Below are 21,968 nucleotides of genomic sequence, written 5' to 3'. Positions count from 1 at the left end.
TAGTCAGCTCAGCTTCCCCTATTGAGACCGTGTCTGTGCCTCGATCTAGGTTGGGCAAAATTAAAAATGGCGGTGTTCGCTTTAGCAATCTCACTAGTATAAAGACCTCCTCCATTCCTGCCATTATTGAAAGAGATTGCGATACCTCACATCTCAAAATTGGGTTACTTAATGTTAGATCCCTCACTTCCAAGGCAGTTATAGTCAATGAACTAATCACTGATAATAATCTTGATGTGATTGGCCTGACTGAAACATGGCTTAAGCCTGATGAATTTACTGTGTTAAATGAGGCCTCACCCCCAGGTTACATTAGTGACCATACCCCCCGTGCATCCGGCAAAGGCGGAGGTGTTGCTAACATTTACGATAGCAAATTTCAATTTACAAAAAAAAAAACAACAATGACGTTTTCGTCTTTTGAGCTTCTAGTCATGAAATCTATGCAGCCTACTCACTCACTTTTTATAGCTACTGTTTATAGGCCTCCTGGGCCATATGCAGTGTTCCTCACTGAGTTCCCTGAATTCCTATCGGATCTTGTAGTCATAGCAGATAATATTCTAATTTTTGGTGACTTTAACATTCACATGGAAAAGTCCACAGACCCACTCCAAAAGGCTTTCGGAGCCATCATCGACTCAGTGGGTTTTGTCCAACATGTCTCTGGACCTACTCACTGCCACAGTCATACTCTGGACCTAGTTTTGTCCCATGGAATAAATGTTGTGGATCTAAATGTTTTTCCTCATAATCCTGGACTATCGGACCACCATTTTATTACGTTTGCAATTGCAACAAATAATCTGCTCAGACCCCAACCAAGGAGCATTAAAAGTCGTGCTATAAATTCTCAGACAACCCAAAGATTCCTTGATGCCCTTCCAGACTGCCTCTGCCTACCCAAGGACGTCAGAGGACAAAAATCAGTTAACCACCTAACCGAGGAACTCAATTTAACCTTGCGCAATACCCTAGATGCAGTTGCACCCCTAAAAACTAAAAACATCTGTCATAAGAAACTAGCTCCCTGGTATACAGAAAATACACGAGCTCTGAAGCAAGCTTCCAGAAAATTGGAACGGAAATGGCGCCACACCAAACTGGAAGTCTTCCGACTAGCTTGGAAAGACAGTACCGTGCAGTATCGAAGAGCCCTTACTGCTGCTCGATCATCCTATTTTTCCAACTTAATTGAGGAAAATAAGAACAATCCGAAATTTCTTTTTGATACTGTCGCAAAGCTAACTAAAAAGCAGCCTTCGCAAATGGAGGATGGCTTTCACTTCAGCAGTAATACATTTATGAACTTCTTTGAGGAAAAGATCATGATCATTAGAAAGCAAATTACAGACTCCTCTTTAAATCTGGGTATTCCTCCAAAGCTCCATTGTCCTGAGTCTGCACAACTCTGCCAGGACCTAGGATCAAGGGAGATACTAAAGTGTTTTAGTACTATATCTCTTGACGCAATGATGAAAATAATCATGGCCTCCAAACCCTCAAGCTGCATACTGGACCCTATTCCAACTAAACTACTGAAAGAGCTGCTTCCTGTGCTTGGCCCTCCTATGTTGAACATAATAAACGGCTCTCTATCCACCGGATGTGTACCAAGCTCACTAAAAGTGGCAGTAATAAAGCCTCTCTTGAAAAAGCCGAATCTTGATCCAGAAATTATAAAAAACTATCGGCCTATATCGAATCTTCCATTCCTCTCCAAAATTTTAGAAAAAGCTGTTGCACAGCAACTGACTGCCTTCCTGAAGACAAACAATGTATACGAAACGCTTCAGTCTGGTTTTAGACCCCATCATAGCACTGAGACTGCACTTGTGAAGGTGGTAAATGACCTTTTAATGACGTCAGACCGAGGCTCTGCATCTGTCCTCGTGCTCCTAGATCTTAGTGCCGCTTTTGATACCATCGATCACCACATTCTTTTGGAGAGATTGGAAACCCAAATTGGTCTACATGGACAAGTTCTGGCCTGGTTTAGATCTTATCTGTCGGAAAGATATCAGTTTGTCTCTGTGAATGGTTTGTCCTCTGACAAATCAATTGTAAATTTCGGTGTTCCTCAAGGTTCCGTTTTAGGACCACTATTGTTTTCACTATATATTTTACCTCTTGGGGATGTCATTCGAAAACATAATGTTAAATTTCACTGCTATGCAGACGACACACAGCTGTACATTTCAATGAAACATGGTGAAGCCCCAAAATTGCCCTCGCTAGAAGCCTGTGTTTCAGACATAAAGAAGTGGATGGCTGCAAACTTTCTACTTTTAAACTCGGACAAAACAGAGATGCTTGTTCTAGGTCCCAAGAAACAAAGAGATCTTCTGTTGAATCTGACAATTAATCTGGATGGTTGTACAGTCGTCTCAAATAAAACTGTGAAGGACCTCGGCGTTACTCTGGACCCTGATCTCTCTTTTGAAGAACATATCAAGACTGTTTCAAGGACAGCTTTTTTCCATCTACGTAACATTGCAAAAATCAGAAATTTTCTGTCCAAAAATGACGCAGAAAAATTAATCCATGCTTTTGTTACTTCTAGGCTGGACTACTGCAATGCTCTACTTTCCGGCTACCCGGATAAAGCACTAAATAAACTTCAGTTAGTGCTAAATACGGCTGCTAGAATCCTGACTAGAACCAAAAAATTTGATCATATTACTCCAGTGTTAGCCTCCCTACACTGGCTTCCTGTTAAGGCAAGGGCTGATTTCAAGGTTTTACTGCTAACCTACAAAGCATTACATGGGCTTGCTCCTACCTATCTTTCCGATTTGGTCCTGCCGTACATACCTACACGTACGCTACGGTCACAAGACGCAGGCCTCCTAATTGTCCCTAGAATTTCTAAGCAAACGGCTGGAGGTAGGGCTTTCTCCTATAGAGCTCCATTTTTATGGAATGGTCTGCCTACCAATGTGAGAGACGCAGACTCAGTCTCAACCTTTAAGTCTTTACTGAAGACTTATCTCTTCAGTAGGTCCTATGATTAAGTATAGTCTGGCCCAGGAGTGTGAAGGTGAACGGAAAGGCTGGAGCAACGAACCGCCCTTGCTGTCTCTGCCTTGCCGGTTCCCCTCTTTCCACTGGGATTCTCTGCCTCTAACCCTTTTACAGAGGCTGAGTCACTGGCCTACTGGTGTTCTTCCATGCCGTCCATGGGAGGGGTGCGTCACTTGAGTGGGTTGAGTCACTGACGTGGTCTTCCTGTCTGGGTTGGCGCCCCCCCCCCCCCCCCTTGGGTTGTGCCATGGCGGAGATCGTTGTGGGCTATACTCGGCCTTGTCTTAGGACGGTAAGTTGGTGGTTGGAGACATCCCTCTAGTGGTGTGGGGGCTGTGCTTTGGCAAAGTGGGTGGGGTTATATCCTGCCTGTTTGGCCCTGTCCGGGGGTATCATCGGATGGGGCCACAGTGTCTTCTGATCCCTCCTGTCTCAGCCTCCAGTATTTATGCTGCAGTAGTTTATGTGTCGGGGGGCTAGGGTCAGTCTGTTACATCTGGAGTATTTCTCTTGTCTTATCCGGTGTCCTGTGTGTATTTAAATATGCTCTCTCTAATTCTCTCTTTCTCTCTTTCTGTCTTTCTCTCGGAGGACCTGAGCCCTAGGACCATGCCTCAGGACTACCTGGTATGATGACTCCTTGCTGTCCCCAGTCCACCTGGCCGTGCTGCTGCTCCAGTTTCAACTGTTCTGCCTGCGGCTATGGAACCCTGACCTGTTCACCGGACGTGCTTGTTGCACCCTCGACAACTACTATGATTATTATTATTTGACCATGCTGGTCATTTATGAACATTTTAACATTTTAACATTTTGACCATGTTCTGTTTTAATATCCACCCTGCACAGCCAGAAGAGGACTGGCCACCCCTCATAGCCTGGTTCCTCTCTAGGTTTCTTCCTAGGTTTTTGGCCTTTCTAGGGAGTTTTTCCTAGGGAGTTTTTCCTAGCCACCGTGCTTCTTTCACATGCTTTGCTTGCTGTTTGGGGTTTTAGGCTGGGTTTCTGTACAGCACTTTGAGAATATCAGCTGATGTACGAAGGGCTATATAAAAATAAATTTGATTTGATTTGATTGATTTGATTGATTTGATTTGAAGTGCTGTTGCCATTATTGAGTGTGTGGGTTCTGTGTGCCGTATTGGAGAGGGGTTTTCACCTGCACTCTGAACTCTACAAAATACTTATTTCCCTCATTAAAATGCAAATCAATTTATAACATTTTTGACATGCGTTTTTTCTGGATATTTTTGTTGTTATTCTGTCTCTCACTGTTCAAATAAACCTACCATTAAAATTATAGACTGATCATTTCTTTGTCAGTGGGCAAACATACAAAATCAGCAGGGGATCAAATACTTTTTTCCCTCCACTGTATGTTTGAGAAATTTGAATTATGAGATTTTTGTTGTTTTGAATTTGCCGCCCTGCTATTTCACTGGCTGTACCGCGGGCGTCCCACATAGCCCATACTAGTTTTAAGAGCATTGTAACCCAATCCAACGAAGTGAAAAAACAGTCGATGTGTCCTTGAGCAAGGCACTAAACCCTAATTGCTCCTGCAAGCCGCTCTGTATAAGTGTATCTGCTAAATGACTCAAAATGTAAATGTAAATGTGTATGAGTGCTGATTTTTACACTCTGCATTTACTGTCTATGTTTTGACTCTTTCTCCTACTCCTCTCTCTCCTCCTAGGCTGAGTCCAGGCAGACAGTGCAACTGGCAGCCATTTTGGGGCTGGCCCTTAGGATTGTCCCCTCGACTGACACAGCTCATCACCTCTGTCCCCTTGGTCATCTGCGGCTAGTTTCCTTATCCGTCCTCTGTCTGTCTTTCTCCTGTGTGTCTGTCTACAAGTCTGCCTGTTATTTTTCTGTTGAGTGACTCTTTCCCCTGCTCCTCTCTCTCTCCTCCTAGGCTGAGTCCAGGCAGACAGTGCAACTGGCAGCCATTTTGGGGATGGCCCTTAGGATTGTTTCCCGTCGACTGACAACTCTTTCTCAATTCGTCTTTCTTCAATTCCTTACATCCTCCCTCACCTTTATGGAAAATCCAAAATTCCTCCCCTATAAACTTGTCCTCCAATGCATTTTGAGAAGGAGGCAAGAAGAGAGGGAATGACAAATAGAGGAAAGATGAACTGATAAAGGATTCTATACCAGGTGCTGTTCTCTGTGTAACCTACACAATCGCTGTGGAAACCGGAGTGAAGTACTTCCAGTTCGCACACATCGACTCAGAGCCCACGTAACATCTTCAACATCGGTTTAGCAGTCTTCATGCCTCACTGGTTCAGTATGTAGCCAGGATTTATTGATACTGGTAATTTCTGTAATATGCAGCCTGGTCCCCAGATCATTTTGTGCTGTATAGTCAATTAAACTTTAGACCAGGCTATTCTTTCAGTGAAATTAGCCTGGGTGCCCATCTGTTTCTGCTTTCTTGCCAACTACCTATGTTATTGTCATGCCACAATTTTTATTTTTTATTTTTTAAATGACAGTGATGGATTTGGCAAGATGGCACAAACAGATCTAGGAGCAGTCTACAGATCTAGGAGCAGTCTACAGATCTAGGAGCAGTCTACAGATCTAGGAGCAATCTACAGATCTAGGAGCAGTCTACAGATCTAGGAGCAATCTACAGATCTAGGAGCAGTCTACAGATCTAGGAGCAGTCTACAGATCTAGGAGCAGTCTACAGATCTAGGAGCAATCTACAGATCTAGGAGTAGTCTACAGATCTAGGAGCAGTCTACAGATCTAGGAGCAGTCTACAGATCTAGGAGCAATCTACAGATCTAGGAGCAATCTACAGATCTAGGAGCAGTCTACAGATCGATGAGCAATCTACAGATCTAGGAGCAGTCTACAGATCTAGGAGCAGTCTACAGATCTAGGAGCAATCTACAGATCTAGGAGCAGTCTACTATGATATTACACAGCCAGGCAAAAAAGAACAACGTGGCTAAATGAGTGTCTTAACCATATCCTAATTGTGTGTGTGTGTTTGTGTATTTGTGTATATACCTGTGTAGGTATAGTTAGTGTTGAGGTCTTTCTCCAGACCTCACCTGTACTCCTGGTGGGCATCCTAGCTTCCCTATTGGACAATGGTAGCCTAGTGGTTAGCGCGTTGGACTAGTAACCGAAAGGTTGTTAGATTGAATCCTCGAGCTGACAAGGTAAAAATCTGTCGTTCTGAACAAGACAGTTAACCCACTGTTCCTAGGCCGTCCATTGTAAATAAGAATTTGTTCCTAACTGACTCGCCTAGTTAAATTTAAAAAAAATACGGTATCAGGTGCAGTCTACTGTACTTCCACATTATAAAAGTTGTTGGTGATATAAGCATAGATATATAATAACTAGAATGAACATTCAAGTCAAAGTTGCCTGAAGGACTTTATCTTTTCTAGTCAGTCTATTTCTGTGGTTATTTAAGTACATTTCCTCATATGGGTCACGTTCTGTCTTCTTTCAAAAGGTCTCTATCAGGGAGAGAGAGGATGGACATCAGTTAACATTGAACCAGGAAGTGGCGTTAAGTTTTACGAGTCCCCTTACTTCCTGAGAAGACTGGCATTGCATGGGTATTAGTTGGGTATTAGTTGGGTATTAGTTGGGTATTAGCTGGGTATTAGCTGGGTATTAGTTGGGTATTAGTTGGGTATTAGTTGTCTTTTCTATGACAGTGGGTTTTGTACTGGTGGTGCATTGGTATTTGTGACTGGCTCATTTTGTTTGTGTTATCGAATTATGAGTCTCAAGAACAAAATACTAATTAGTAAAGAATTGCCCCAAAAAAATATATACATTTCAGTAATTTTAAAAATAGATCTTTAAATAGTTTTTTTCACAACATAATAATATACAATCTGACATAGTTCAGCACAAAATAACATAATAATATACAATCTGACATAGTTCAGCACAAAATAACATAATGCCTCAGATTTCATGAAGATAATATTCATGAACACATGAAGATATGAAGATATGAACACATTAAGACATGAAGATATGAAGACATGAACACATGAAGATATGAAGATATGAACACATGAAGACATGAACACATGAAGACATGAACACATGAAGATATGAACACATGAAGATATGAAGACATGAACACATGAAGACATGAACACATGAAGATATGAACACATGAACACGTGAAGATATGACTACAGAATAACCTGGACAGATTGATAGATGTTGACAGGATCATATTACACACAGACATGTATCAGACAAGTTGACAATACGTTTACAATAAACCCCCCTGTACAGACCAGTACATGTAGTAGGCCAGGTAAAGATGACCTTTGAACCCTTTAATCTGCTACACCAACACCAGACTCCTTGTTCTGAAGACTCTTCAATTCACCCTTCTCTCTATCTCCTCATTATCTAACCTGAGTGTGTTTGAGTGTTTACCTCGTGTGTATGTGTGTGGTGTGTGTGTGTGTGTGGTGTGTGTGTGTGTAGTGTGTGTGGTGTGTGTGTGTGTGGTGTGTGTAGTGTGTGTGGTGTGTGTGTGTGTGTGGTGTGGTGTGTGTGTGTGTGTGTGGTGTGTGTGTGTGTGTGGTGTGTATGTGTGTGGTGTGTGTGGTGTGTGTACACATTCCAGTGTTGAGTGTCAAGGACTCGTGTGGTCTTGAAAAGAAGAAGGCATATGATGAGAAAGGCCTAAATAAATAGTCAGGCCAAGGCACAGAGGTCTTGCCTTTTATATATATTGCTCCCTGCAATGTAATGTACAAGTTTCTCAAAGTATCTTTGGGTGTAAAGCAGATGAACTCTGCCATTCTGTGCAGCAATTCTCAAAATTCCCCAAAAATGTTGTATAATTTTGCCTCCAGAAACTTTTGAAACTCTAAAAGGTGATAGAAAGGTATTATCTGTTTCCATTGACTCATATTTCCTTACCGTCACCTTACCGGTCCGCAACGCAGACGACTCTCATTACCCTTATATTTCTTCTCAACGGAAGAATGGTGCTGGGATAGCAGCCATTTTTTTTTACGGGCTTCTGACCAATAACACCATTTTGTTGTTGTTGTTGTTTTTGATTATCTTTTTGTTGTTGTTGTTGTACATAAAAATGTTTCCACCATCGTTTCTTATGACTGAAAAAAAAAAAAAAGCTTCTGGACATCAGAACAACGATCACTAAACCTCGATTTGGATGAAGAATTCTACTTCTATAACTCGATGCCTGAGCAAGACATGCTGCTCAGCCCCGGGACCAGGCCCTAATCCCCGACACTCGGAAGAACAAAAAGACGAGGATATAGAACCCTGATGAAACTACGGAGGAGAGTAAAATAATCTGCCTCTACCCTCTGTTGTATTGGCGAATTACCCGAGAGCAAACTGGACGAGCTTCGTTCGAGACTATCCTATCAAAACGGGAACCGAATAACTGTAATATCCTATACTTCACGGAGTCGTGGCTGAATGAGGACATGCTTAATATAAATCTAGCTGTTTTTTCTATGCATCGGCAGGACAGAATGACAGATTGGCAGCATCTCGTAAACTCAAGAGCGCGGGGGTGTGTGTCTCTGTTAATAAGAAAAGCTGGTGCGCAATATCTAATATTAAGGAAGTCTCGAGGTTCTGCTCGCCTGAGTTACAATAACTCATGTAGACCATAACATTTACCAACACAATTTTCAGCTATGATCTGCCAAGTGACACGAGCCTACCAGACGAGCTAAATGCCTTCTATGGCAAGCAACACTGAACCATGCGTGAGAGCACCATCTGTTCCAGACGACTGTGTGATCACGCTCTCCATAACAGATCTTTAAACATTCACAGGTTAACATTCACAAGACCACAGGGGGGCCAGACGGATTATCAGGACGCATACACAGAGCATGTGTTGACCAGCTGGCAAGTGTCTTCACTGACATTTTCAAACTCTCCCTGACCCAGTCTGTAATACAAACTTATTTCAAGCAAACCACCATAGTCCCTGTAACCAAGAGCAGCAAGGTGACCTGCCTAAATGATTATCGCCCCATAGCACTCGAATCTATAGCCATGAAATGCTTTGAAATGCTGGCCATGACTCAGATCAACACAATACCATCATCCCAGACACCCTGGACCCACTCCAATTCGCATACCGCCCCAACAGATCCACAGATGACGCAATCTCCAATGCACTCCAAACTGCCCTTTCCCACTTGAACAAAAGGAACACCTATTTGAGAATGCTGTTCATTGACTACAGAATGCTGTTCACTGACTACAGAATGCTGTTCATTGACTACAGCTCAGCTCAGCTCAGCAACACCATAGTGCCCTTGAAGCTCATCACTAAGTTAAGGTCCCTTGGACTGAACACCTCCCTCTGCAACTGGATTCTGGACTTCCTGACGGGCCGCCCCCAGGTGGTAAGGGAAGGCAACAACACATCCACCACGCTGACCCTCAACACAGGAGCCCCTCAGGGGTGCGTGCTTACTCCCCTCCTGTACTCCCTCTTCAACAACAACTGTGTGGCCGTGCACAACTTCAACATCACGATTAAGTTTTCTGACGACACAATGGTGGTAGGCCTGATCACCGACGACAATGAGACAGCCTATAGAGAGGACGTCAGACTCCTGGTGTGTGGTTCCAGGACAAAAAACTCTCCTTCAACGTCAGTAAGACAAAGGAGCTGATCGTGGGCTACAGGAAATGGAGGGCCGAGCACACCCCCATTCACATCAATGAAACTGTAGTGGAGACGTTTGAGAGCTTCAAGTTCCTTGGTGTCCACATCACGAAGGATCTATCATGGTCCACACACACCAACACATCCGTGAAGAGGGAACGACAACGCTTCTTCCCCCTCAGGAGGCTGAAAAGATTTGGCGTTGGCCCTCAGATCCTCAAAACGTTCTACAGCTGCACCATTGAGAGCTTCTTGACTGGCTGCTTCACCGCCTGGTATAGAAACTGCAAGGCATACAGAGGGTAGTGCGTACGGCCCAGTACATCACTGGGGCCGAACTTCCTGCTATCCAGGAGCACTGTTCCAGTCGGTGTCAAAATTGTAAAAGACTCCAGCCACCCAAGCCACAGACTGTTTCCTCTGCTACCTCACGGCAAGTGGTACCGATGCACCAAGTCTGGAATCAAGAGGACCCAGAACAGCTTCTACCCCCAAACCATAAGACTTCTAAACAAGGTATCCTAGCGGTTAGAGCGTTGGGCAGGTAACCCAAAGGTTGCTAGTTTGAATCCCTGAGCCGACGAAGTCAAAAATCTGCCGATGTGCCCTAGAGCAAGGCACTTATCCTTAGTCACGCTGGATAAGAGCGTCTGCTAAATTACTTTATATATATATATATATTATAAGTAAACAAATGGCTACCGGACTATCTGTATGGACGCTGTTTTGCACTGACTCTATGCACACATGCTGGATTTGACCACACATACACCCACTCACTACATGACAAAAAGTATGCGAACACCTGCTCATGGGCATTAATATGGAGTTGGTCCCCCCTTTGCTGCTGTAACAGCCTCCTCTCTTCTGGGAAGGCTTTCCACTAGATGATGGAACATTGCTGCGGGGACTTGCTTCCATTTAGCCACAAGAGCATTAGTGAGGTTAGGCAGTGATGTTGGGCGATTAGGCCTGGCTCGTAGTCGACGTTTCAATTCATCCAAAAGGTGTTCGATGGGGTTGAGGTCAGGGCTCTGTCTTTGTCTTCCACACCGATCTCGACAAACCATTTCTAGCTTTGTGCACGGGGGCATTGTGCCCAGGAAAGGGCATTCCACAAACTGTTGCCACAAAGTTAGAAGCACAGAATTGTCTACAATGTCATTGTATGCTGTATTGTTAAGATTTCCCTTTACTGGAACTAAGGGGCCTAGCCTGAACCATGAAAAACAGCCCCAGACCATTATTCCACCTACACCAAACTTTACAGTTGGCACTATGCATTGGGGCAGGTAGCGTTCTCCTGGCATCCACAAAATCCAGATTTGTCCATTGGACTGCCAGATGGTAAAGCATGCTTCCTCCAGAGAACGCGTTTCCAATGCTCCAGAGTCCAATGGCGGTGAGCTTTACACCACTCTAGCCAATGCTTGGTAATCTTAGGCTTGTGTGTGTCTGCTCGGCCATGGACACCCATTGCATGAAGTTCCCGATGAACAGTTATTGTGCTGATGTTGCTTCCAGAGGCAGTTTGGAACTCGGTAGTCAGTTTTGCAACCAAGGACGATTTTTACGTGCTACACACTTCAGCGGTCCCGTTCTGTGAGCTTGTGTGTCCTACCACTTCGCGGCTGAGCTGTTGTTGCTCCTAGATGTTTCCAGCTCTAGCAGGGCAGAAATTTGACAAACTGACTTGTTGGAAAGGTGGCATCCTATGACGATGCCACGTTGAAAGTCACTGAGCTCTTCAGTAAGGCCGTTCTACTGCCAATGTTTGTCTATGGTGATTGAATGGCTGTGTGCTCGATTTTATACACCTGACAGCAATGGGGTGTGGCTGAAATAACCGAATCCACTAATTTTAAGTGTTGTCCACATACTTTTGTATATATCGTTTTTATAGCCATGTTATTATTACTCTTTATTTTTATTCGTTACTCATTGTTGGAAATGGACCCGTAAGTTAGCGTTTCACTGTTAGTCTACACCTGTTTTGTACAAAGCATGTGACAAAATAACATTAGATTTGATTGGACAATTTTCTTGCGACCTCCCGGTCTTTTTTCTTTCTCTCTCTTTATCTCTCTGAGTCATGCGTGACCATCCCCCAGGGGTGGAAATGTCCAGGGTCCAATAGGAATGTTCCTATCCAATACAGGACTTGTGAGTACCAGTGTAGTCCGTCTCCTAGAGAGGCACCAGTCCCGGTCCATCTGGTCCAGCTGTAGAGCAGGCGGAGGGGACCAAAGGCCCAGTGAGCTAGGTGGTGCTGGTCCATAGCAGCGTAGCACGAGGCTAGAACGCCGTCCACCACCAGTGACCCGTGGCGTGTCAGGGGGGCGAAGGCCCCGGTGTCCATCTGGATGTGGACCCAAATGACTTGGGAGAGGTTTCCCTGAAGTCCCTGGTTTCTCCCTGCAGTCAGCACACACTGTCCTGGCCGTACGTCGCTAGCGTACATAGTCCGCATGACAGCACCCTTGGCCAATTCGCCCAGTGAACAGTTACCCTCGGTCACGAACACAAGATGAGCCGCGGTGAGGGTCAGGTTTGCTCCCGTCTCTGTTCCCAACACGTAGAACTGTTTCCTGGCTGCAGGCTCGTGGTCCAGGAAGGTGAAGAACTCACTGTATACGAGGTCTCCTCCGCTCCTGCTGCCGTCAGCCCCTGAGGAGGCCAGGACCCGGTCACCTGGCTGGAGGTCCTGAACCGCTCTGCTGCTCCCATCATCCAGAGTGACCAGAGAACGACCAGGGAAACAGCCCCCGGTCTTAGCTGCTACTGAGTGCTCTGAGAAAGAGGAGTGAGGGGGGGGCAGGGTGAAGAGAGAGAGAGAAATAGAGAGAGGGGAAAGCGGGAGAGAGAGAGAGGGAGATAAAGAGATAGGGTCTTATTGAAGGGCTCTGTTAAGAACTGTAGACTGACACAATAACTGATATGAAAGTGGTTATGTCAATAGATTGGTTGTCTGATCTGCTGCACACGCAGCCCAATTCTAAATCACTAATTAGTCTTTTGACCAATCAGATCAGCTCTGAAAAAAAGATCTGATGTGATTGGTCAAATGTCCAATTAGTAGAAATGGATCAGAATTGGGCTGCCTGTTTAAATGCAGATGTCTTGTTATGACACCTAGTTAAAAACATTTTAAGGAAACAACAGGACGTTCGATTGAAATTCCCATTAGAGCTTTTGAAGCCCGATGTCAACACACACACACACACACACACACACACACACACACACACACACACACACACACACACACACACACACACACCCACACACACACACACACACACACACACTTTATTTAAACATATAATCCTCCCAAACAACCTTCCATTGAAACATTGACAGTCTGTATGTTTACAGGTAGACATTTCAAAAAGCCATTCTACACACTAACTACCAACCTCTCCTTTTCCAACTCAACTTTGCTCGTGATTCAGAAGAAATCTATAACGAGCTAATGAGTAACCCAATGATTCAATCTCCACTGAAATGAGTTGAGGTCAGAAGTCTCAGTGTGAGACAGGTAAAGATCACATTCCAAGTGGCACCCTATTCCCTACATTTTGGCCCTGGTCAGAATTGGGCTGCCTGTCTAAACGTAGCCTAAGACACTGGAATGGAAGTCTCAAGTCTTCCAGTGGGTCCCAAAAAACAAATATTTGGGAAGGGTAAGTACCAAGGCCAGGTGATAAGATTAGATCTGAAAAGGGAGACCAGGGAGACTAACGTAAACCACCCGACAGGGAAACAAAAGGAGAAAGTAAATCAGTTAACCAGCTCTTAGAGTGGGGTCTCTCTCCTTCCAGCGCCAACTCTACTCTTAACTTTTAAAAATTAGAATATTTAACTACGCAAGTCAGTTAAGAACAAATTCTTATTTACAATGACGGCCTACCATGGACAAACCCTCCCCTAACTCGGACGACGCTGGACCAATTGCGCGCCGCCGTATGGGACTCCCAATCACAGCCTGTTGTGATCGAACCCGGGTCTGTAGTGACACCTCTAGCACTGAGATCCAGTGTCTTAGACTGTCGCGCCACTCGATCTAAGGCACTGCATCCCATCAACACACAGTCATGTGTGCATGCAGACAGGTATTAACAGGGCCTGACTCTTGTTGACCCTGCACTTCCAGCCATTTAGACAGAAATCTTTAGAGAACACACACCTCAGTCATCACCTCAGAGAATATTCTGTTTGCGTGTAGTCCAATCACCAGACAACCACCAGATAATGTAGTCTACAGTGACACCCTATCAAAGTCTAGATGAGGTAGTCTACAGTGAGGCCCTACCAAAGTCTAGTTAATGTAGTCTACAGTGACGCCCTACCCACGTCCAGATAATATAGACTACAGCAAGGCCCAACCCAAGTCCAGAGCCCAGAAATCTCTTCCTCTAATTGACTCCCTGCAGACAGTTGTCTTGACAGACTGCCGGTAATGAGCTGTCTCACCTCAGGTCTAACACCTCACCCCACCTGACCGCTCGTCTAGCACCTCGTCCTGAGTTGGCCTAATAACAACTGACAACACTCAGACCAAAGGGACAACTGGGTTGCTTTAACAAATCAATAGGGGTTAACCTGATCACTCTCGTCTCTTTCTGACAGACAATTTGTGGAACTATCTCTAAGCTCACCAATGTGTTCTCTGAGACTGCAGTTCAAGCTAGCAGCACTGCATGTTGCCAGTACAATAGGTCGTACTTTTATACATGTTGATAATAAGGCTTTTTTTTTTTTTTTTGCTCCGTCTGCATCCCATCCCCATACCTGACTTGACACTGCAGTGCACGTGTGCCTTGGATTCATAGTAAACCCAGTCGAAGCCAGCCTCCACGGCCAGGCGAGCCAGCATGGAGTACTTGTTCCTGTCCCGGTCTGAGGTGGTGATGTCCACCGCTCTTCCCTCATAATGGAGCGAGTCCTCTGAGTGATGCCCGTCCTCGTCCCAGCCTTCTGTCACTCTCAGCTTCACCCCAGGCCACATGTTCATCACAGAGATGGCCAGGGAGTTCAGCTTGTCTTTACAACGCTTTTGGGGGAGAAAGAGGAGACACAATAAGAAACTGGTTTTGGGTGAAACACTAGGCTGTTAATGAGTTATGAGATTATCACAGGAAAACAACTAGCATAGACATACAGGCTATAGTTTACAATGGGCTTAATGTGACCTACACTCATACATGCTGTTGACAGTTTGTCACTGGTGGTCAAAGTGATGTAGCCTACAACCGATACCTTAGACATGTATAGACATGTTATGTCTTTGGCTAAATATTAACCATGTTCAAAACCGTCAAAGGAAGATTGTTTGCTTTGTTATTTTTTTTTTACATCCTAATAAAATGGATTGATGTACTGACATGTTATTTATTCAACCCTGTTTTAGAAGAGATCAGAGAAGTTTCAGCAAATAAATCGTTAGCTATTCCAACATGATCCGTGCGTAATTGCACGTGCGTAATTTCACTACTCAAAACAGATTAAAAAAAATACGTGGACATTTGTGATTAACTTGTCTCCGGTTTCAGAGAGAAATTAAGCTACGCATGTACGTAGACATCACCAAAACATTTAAGAGCCCGAGTTATTGAGTTGATAAATGTTTAGGGTCACCGGTTGTTCTTAAAATATACATATCTCTTTTTTTTTAAGAATATAAATAACCCTCGATGGACAGGAATAGTATTCCAACATTTTAACACATCAAAACATGTAATAGTAGTTTACAGTGTTTCAATATAACCTAAATATTTAGCGGGTTAAACAGTGTGCCTATTGCATAATTGACGTGTAAATTTTGAACTGTCAACAGAAATCCGTTGAACCAAAACAGAGATGAAAGCGCAAAGAATCAATACGTTTTAAAGTTATAGGTTAAACTTTTAACAAAGTGCAAACAGAAACTCTCAAATGAACGATGAACGGCAGGTTCAGTGAGATGATCTGGTCACCTCGCCACAGCTGTCAAAGTGAGATAAAAGCCACCAGGTGACGTTTTAAAACCCCCATTCCTGCTTCTCACCTGGGTCATAAGTCGATCGGCAGCCGTATTCTCCTCATCTTTAAATATGATATCAGGGTTATAGTTGGGAGTGAGCTCTTTGAACCGTTCTGAATTTCTCGTTATTTTCCCCTCGTGTTTGCCACTGGCGCCCAGTGTTTTCTCGGCAACGTTTGGGCTGAACTGCTTATAAGCGAGGGGTGTGAGCTTCTTTGGCGGACGTCTCTTGCCATATCCCCTCCCCGGCCCACAGCCCTCGGTTACAGGTGCGAGAAGCAGGGCGCAACCGATGAAGAGCCCTACAAGCACGGAGAGACGCATCCCAGCCAGACCGGCAGGGCCGGCCACTCCGAAGCGGAGTGGTAAGGTGGCACAGGTCGCGGTGGTGTCTCAAGCTACCCCCTCCCCTGAATGCTCCGTGTTCCCCCACAGGGTAAGGAATGGAGGGTAGGGGACAGGATATTTCAATATTATATAAGCCTTATCCACGCCATCCTCGGTGCGCACAGCAACTGTCCGTAAAAGCCCCCAAAAACAGTCATTTAGCCGAATGCTTTGTTTTATGGAACCGGTAGCAGGGGTAAAAGTTCAATGTCTCCGGGGTCCGAGTCCGGTGTTGTCCAAACGTCGCCGCTTAACCGTATCTTGTTCTTTCTCCTCGTCGGGAGCCAACAGATATGGGTATGGAGTTGAAAAGGCTGCTCATTTAAACAAACAGGTTCAAAGTAGATCTTCAGTAGTGAACAGTGGTCGTAGATTGTCTTCTTGATGCTGTGGTTTGTCACTGAGGTGCCGTCAATGTCAAACGAGGAGGAACACTACTGGTTCTGGCGTTTCTCCTTCTAGTCCGTTTTTTTTTTGTTTTTTTTTGTCTCTGCCGCTTTGCCTTTCCAGTTGAATTGGGAATTTGAGGCATCAGTTGCCACTCGAGACCGCACCCTGCCAGGCCTGCCCTTCTATCCCTCTCTGCCACTCCGCCCATCGGGTCACTGTGGGTGCCACTGCCCTGTCCTCTACCCACCGCTACTGGCTCTGCCCCTTAGCCTGCCACCTCAGAAGGCCCGTCAGGCGCTAACTTGCATCACTCTGACTGCTCTACTGCAGTGGAAACTCACGGAGTGGAGGAGTTACTAGCCTCTTCACTTATCCTGAACTTATCACGTTCTTTATCAGCTCATGTCTATGTTGACACTGTATTAACATTGCATACAGCCTTGGGCTATAGTATGTTAGAGCGTAAGCATGATAATGATGGGCAGGGCACCTAACTTCATGGTCTAATTATTAGGCTAGTCAAAGGTAGTCTACTTCTTTGCTATCAGTTAGAAAATGCTAGTTAGATGTTGCCAAATACTCTGTTCGCTTGAACTAAAAATGAAATAATAAACGAATGAAAAAAAAAAAAAACCTGTGTTGCTGTAAAGGGATTTTATTTCGTACATTTCAGTCATTTAGCAGACGCTCTTATCCAGAGAAACTAGGGTTAAGTGCTTTGCTCAAGGGCACAGGCAGCTTTTTCACCTAGTCAGCTCAGGGATTCGAACCAGAAAGCATTTTAGTCACTGGCCCAACATTCTTAATAACTACTAGTCTTCCTGCTGTACATCACGAGTATCACAATAATAATAAAAAAAAAAACATGCAACATTCCCAATGTAACATGACTGGGGTTAACATAGTTCCACGCTGGATAGAAGTCCCTTTTTAAAATCAGTATTTCCCTGTATGCAGGGCTGTTGTTCACTATAGGCTACAGTGCATTCCAACTTATCAGGGCAAAGTGCAGTAAGATACCAGAGTGTTTCCTTCTGCTTTTCGCTCTCACAACAACTCTGATCTGTTCAATACAGCTGTTGAGAGACAGAAAATAAAAACAGCTGATCAATATAGTGTGTAAACCAAACCAGTAATCCTTCTACCACGAATAACAACAACATGGTGGGTGCTTACATGTTTCACCTTGTCAGCTCGGGGATTCAACCTAGCGACCTTTCGGTTACTGGCCCAACGCTCAAACTGCTATGCTATCGGCCGACCACACCAGCCGGGGTCACTCAGTATTGGACATCCATGTCTGAGAACGTCGTTGGGAGATGACGTGGAAACTGGCCACTAGGGGCAAAAGTGAGCGTTGTTACCTTCAAGTAGGTTTCAGGTTTTGGGTGTTGTGGACGGAGATGGTGGAGTAACCACTGAAATTTGACTCAACTTTCTATCGCTGGACTCAAACCTGCAACTTTTGGAATCAAAGGCAGATGGTTACAGCCACACACCGTCTACAACACCCTAGCGAAATTGAAATCTGCCTCAAAGTGTCTCGAAGTAGGGAGCGCCGATCTAGGATCAGTATTGCCTTTTAGATCATAATGAATAAGATTACAAGGACGGGGGGGACGGGGGACGGGGCATGATTCTAGATCAGCACTCCACTCCTACTCTGAGAGGCTTTATTCTGTTGGAAATCTCTGAGTAAAGGAATCAGTGTATTCACATGGAAATCACTGACTGTGTTTACATGGAACCTAATGAATCCTTAATGAACTGGTGCGAACACACACACTCACACTCACACTCACACACTCACACACACACACACACACACTCACACACACACTCACACTCACTCACACTCACACTCACACACACACACACACACCACTCTAATGGATGACAGTGAAAGTAGACTGCTGACTATTATTTGGAAGATATTCCATAGGAAAAATCCTCTCTGTCTGAGTGTGAAACATAGCCATATGCATAAAGAGACAGAGGAGTGACTGTACTCTGGCTGTGGAGAGAGAGAGAGAGAGAGCCTGTAGAGACTGGAGAGAGCGAGAGAGAGACTCAGCCTGTAGAGACTGGAGAGAGAGAGACTCAGCCTGTAGAGACTGGAGATAGAGACTCAGCCTGTAGAGACTGGAGAGAGAGAGAGACTCAGCCTGTAGAGACTGGAGAGAGATAGAGACTCAGCCTGTAGAGACTGGAGAGAGAGAGAGACTCAGCCTGTAGAGACTGGAGAGAGAGAGAGACTCAGCCTGTAGAGACTGGAGAGAGAGAGACTCAGCCTGTAGAGACTGGAGAGAGATAGAGACTCAGCCTGTAGAGACTGGAGAGAGAGAGAGACTCAGCCTGTAGAGACTGGAGAGAGAGAGAGACTTAGCCTGTAGAGACTGGAGAGAGAGAGACTCAGCCTGTAGAGACTGGAGAGAGATAGAGACTCAGCCTGTAGAGACTGGAGAGAGAGAGAGACTCAGCCTGTAGAGACTGGAGAGAGAGAGACTCAGCCTGTAGAGACTGGAGAGAGATAGAGAGAGACTCAGCCTGTAGAGACTGGAGAGAGAGAGAGCGTGAGGGACTCAGCCTGTAGAGACTGGAGAGAGATAGAGAGAGACTCAGCCTGTAGAGACTGGAGAGAGAGAGAGCGCGAGGGACTCAGCCTGTAGAGACTGGAGAGAGATAGAGAGAGACTCAGCCTGTAGAGACTGGAGAGAGTGAGAGAGCAAGGGACTCAGCCTGTAGAGACTGGAGAGAGAGAGAGCGAGAGATTCAGCCTGTAGAGACGGGAGAGAGACTCAGCCTGAGACTGGAGAGAGAGAGAGAGAGAGAGAGAGAGAGAGAGAGAGAGAGAGAGCCTGTAGAGACTGGAGAGAGTGAGAGCGCAAGGGACTCAGCCTGTTGAGACTGGAGAGAGATAGAGAGAGAGACAGCCTGTAGAAACTGGAGAGAGAGAGAGAGAGAGAGAGACTCAGCCTGTAGAGACTGGAGAGAGAGAGAGAGCAAGAGATTCAGCCTGTAGAGACTGGAGAGAGACTCAGCCTGAGACTGGAGAGAGAGAGAGAGAGAAAGAGAGAGAGAGAGAGACAGCCTGTAGAGACTGGAGAAAGAGAGCGAGCGAGAGAGAGACTGCTTGTAGAATACATACTGTGACACTCAAATAACTGTCTATTCAATCTTTTTATAACGCATGGAGAATAACCCCTCAGCATTAGCTCCTCAAATATTTGCCTGCAAAAAATCTGCGGTTTCTTGCCTGTTTCAGAAGGATGGACTTTAACTGCACTGAAATGTTACATGTTTGGGGTTTTAGTTGGATTTTTTATTATTATTTGTGTATGCAAATAACATGAAATATTTTCACCCCAGTCCAGTTTTTCAGATCCACTTTTGGAACAAAGAAGTTAGAGAGAGAGAGAGAGAGAGATAGAGAGAGAGAGAGAAAGAGAGGTGGAGAGAGAGACTGTGAGAGAGACTAGAGAGAGAGAGAGAGAGAGACTCAGCCTGTAGAGACTGGAGAGAGAGCGAGAGAGAGACTCAGCCTGTAGAGACTGGAGAGAGAGCGAGAGAGAGAGGTGGTAGAGAGAGAGAGAGAGAGAGACTGGAGAGGGAGAGAGAGAGAGACTAGAGAGAGAGAGAGAGAGACGGTAGAGAGAGAGAGAGAGAGACTAGAGAGAGAGAGAGAGACGGTAGAGAGAGAGAGAGAGACGGTAGAGAGAGAGAGAGAGAGAGACTGGAGAGAGAGAGAGAGAGAGAGAGAGAGAGAGAGACTCAGCCTGTAGAGACTGAAGAGAGAGCGAGAGAGAGAGGTGGTAGAGAGAGAGAGAGAGAGAGAGACTCAGCCTGTAGAGACTGGAGAGAGAGAGAGAGAGAGAGAGAGAGAGAGAGAGAGCGAGAGAGAGAGAGAGAGAGAGAGAGAGAGGTGGAGAGAGAGACTGTGAGAGAGACTAGAGAGAGAGAGACTCAGCCTGTAGAGACTGGAGAGAGAGCGAGAGAGAGACTCAGCCTGTAGAGACTGGAGAGAGAGCGAGAGAGAGAGGTGGTAGAGAGAGAGAGAGAGAGAGAGACTGGAGAGAGAGAGAGGGAGAGAGAGACTCAGCCTGTAGAGACTGGAGAGAGAGCGAGAGAGAGAGGTGGTAGACAGAGAGAGAGAGAGAGAGAGAGAGAGAGAGAGAGAGAGAGAGAGAGAGAGAGGTGGAGAGAGAGAGAGATTAACAGAGAAAACAGATGTATGTCTTTCACCCACTGGGTTTTTACCGCTCACCCAAACATAATCCCTATTAAGAAATATATACATTTTCATAAAACTGCTTGGCACTGATACTGGCAATAGTTATATTAAATTCCTTAAATAATTATGCAGTAATAAATGGTTTAAGAGTAAAGTACGCACAGTAATTCTACCCAGTGAGGACTATTGAATTTGAAGTTAAAAGAATCCCAGATACCAGACTTCAACATAAAAATACATGATATCCTCCTGACGAATGACCTAGAGCTTTAGGTCTACACTCCCTGTCCTTAGAATGTAAACTCAGCAAAAAAAAAGAAATGTCCCTTTTTCAGGACCTTGTCTCAAATCAAAATCAAATCAAATTGTATTAGTCACATGCGCCGAATACAACAGGTATTTCACCTTACCGTGAAATGCTTACTTACGAGCCCATAACCGACAGTGCAGTTTTAAAAAATACGGTTAAGAATAACAGATAAAAGAAACAAGTAATTAAAGAGGAGCAGTAAAAAATAACAATATATACAGGGGGGTGCCGGTACAGAGTCAATGTGCGGAGGCACCGGTTAGTTGAGGTAGTAGGTACATGTAGGTAGAGTAAATTAAAGTGACTATGCATAGATGACAACAGAGAGTGGCAGTGGTGTGGAGAGGGGAGGGGGCAATGTGAATAGTCTGGGTAGCCATTTGACTAGATGTTCTGGAGTCTTATGGCTTGGGGGTAGAAGCTGTTCAGAAGCCTCTTGGACCTAGACTTGGCGCTCCGGTACCGCTTGCCGTGTGGTAGCAGAGAGAACAGTCTATGACTGGGGTGGCTGGGGTCTTTGACAATATTTAGGGCCTTCCTCTGACACCGCCTGGTATAGAGGTCCTGGATGGCAGGAAGCTTAGCCCCAGTGATGTACTGGGCCGTACGACTACCCTCTGTAGTGCCTTGCGGTCGGAGGCCAAGCAGTTGCCATACCAGGCAGTGATGCAACCAGTCAGGATGCTCTCGATGGTGCAGTTGTAGAACCTTTTTAGGATCTGAGGACCCATGCCAAATTTTTTCAGTCTCCTGAGGGGGAATAGGTTTTGTCGTGCCCGCTTCATGACTGTCATGGTGTGCTTGGACCATGTTAGTTTGTTGGTGATGTGGACACCAAGGAACTTGAAGCTCTCAACCAGCTCCACTGCAGCCCCGTCAATGAGAATGTGGTGCTCGGGCCTCTTTTTCCTGTATTCTACAATCATCT

At 45.2% G+C, this 21,968-nt stretch overlaps 1 protein-coding gene across 1 annotated transcript; it reads right to left on the bottom strand.

Annotated features, from left to right (window-relative positions):
• Positions 1-6,847: 6,847 nt before the first annotated feature.
• LOC106582516 (Indian hedgehog signaling molecule) lies at positions 6,848-16,867 on the bottom strand. Its single transcript, XM_014165692.3, has 3 exons — positions 15,747-16,867; positions 14,492-14,753; positions 6,848-12,490 (listed from the first exon to the last, which is right to left on the bottom strand). The coding sequence occupies exons 1-3, from the start codon at positions 16,044-16,046 to the stop codon at positions 11,778-11,780; spliced, it is 1,275 nt and encodes a 424-aa protein (XP_014021167.1). The 5' UTR covers positions 16,047-16,867; the 3' UTR covers positions 6,848-11,777.
• Between the last annotated feature and the right edge of the window lie 5,101 nt (positions 16,868-21,968).

The sequence above is a fragment of the Salmo salar genome, chromosome 21, assembly GCF_965601325.2.
Source record: "Salmo salar chromosome 21, fSalSal1, whole genome shotgun sequence".
NCBI classification, from domain to species: Eukaryota; Metazoa; Chordata; class Actinopteri; order Salmoniformes; family Salmonidae; genus Salmo; species Salmo salar.
Note: the sequence above shows the minus strand (reverse complement) of the source record. Positions and strands in the feature narration are given on the sequence as shown.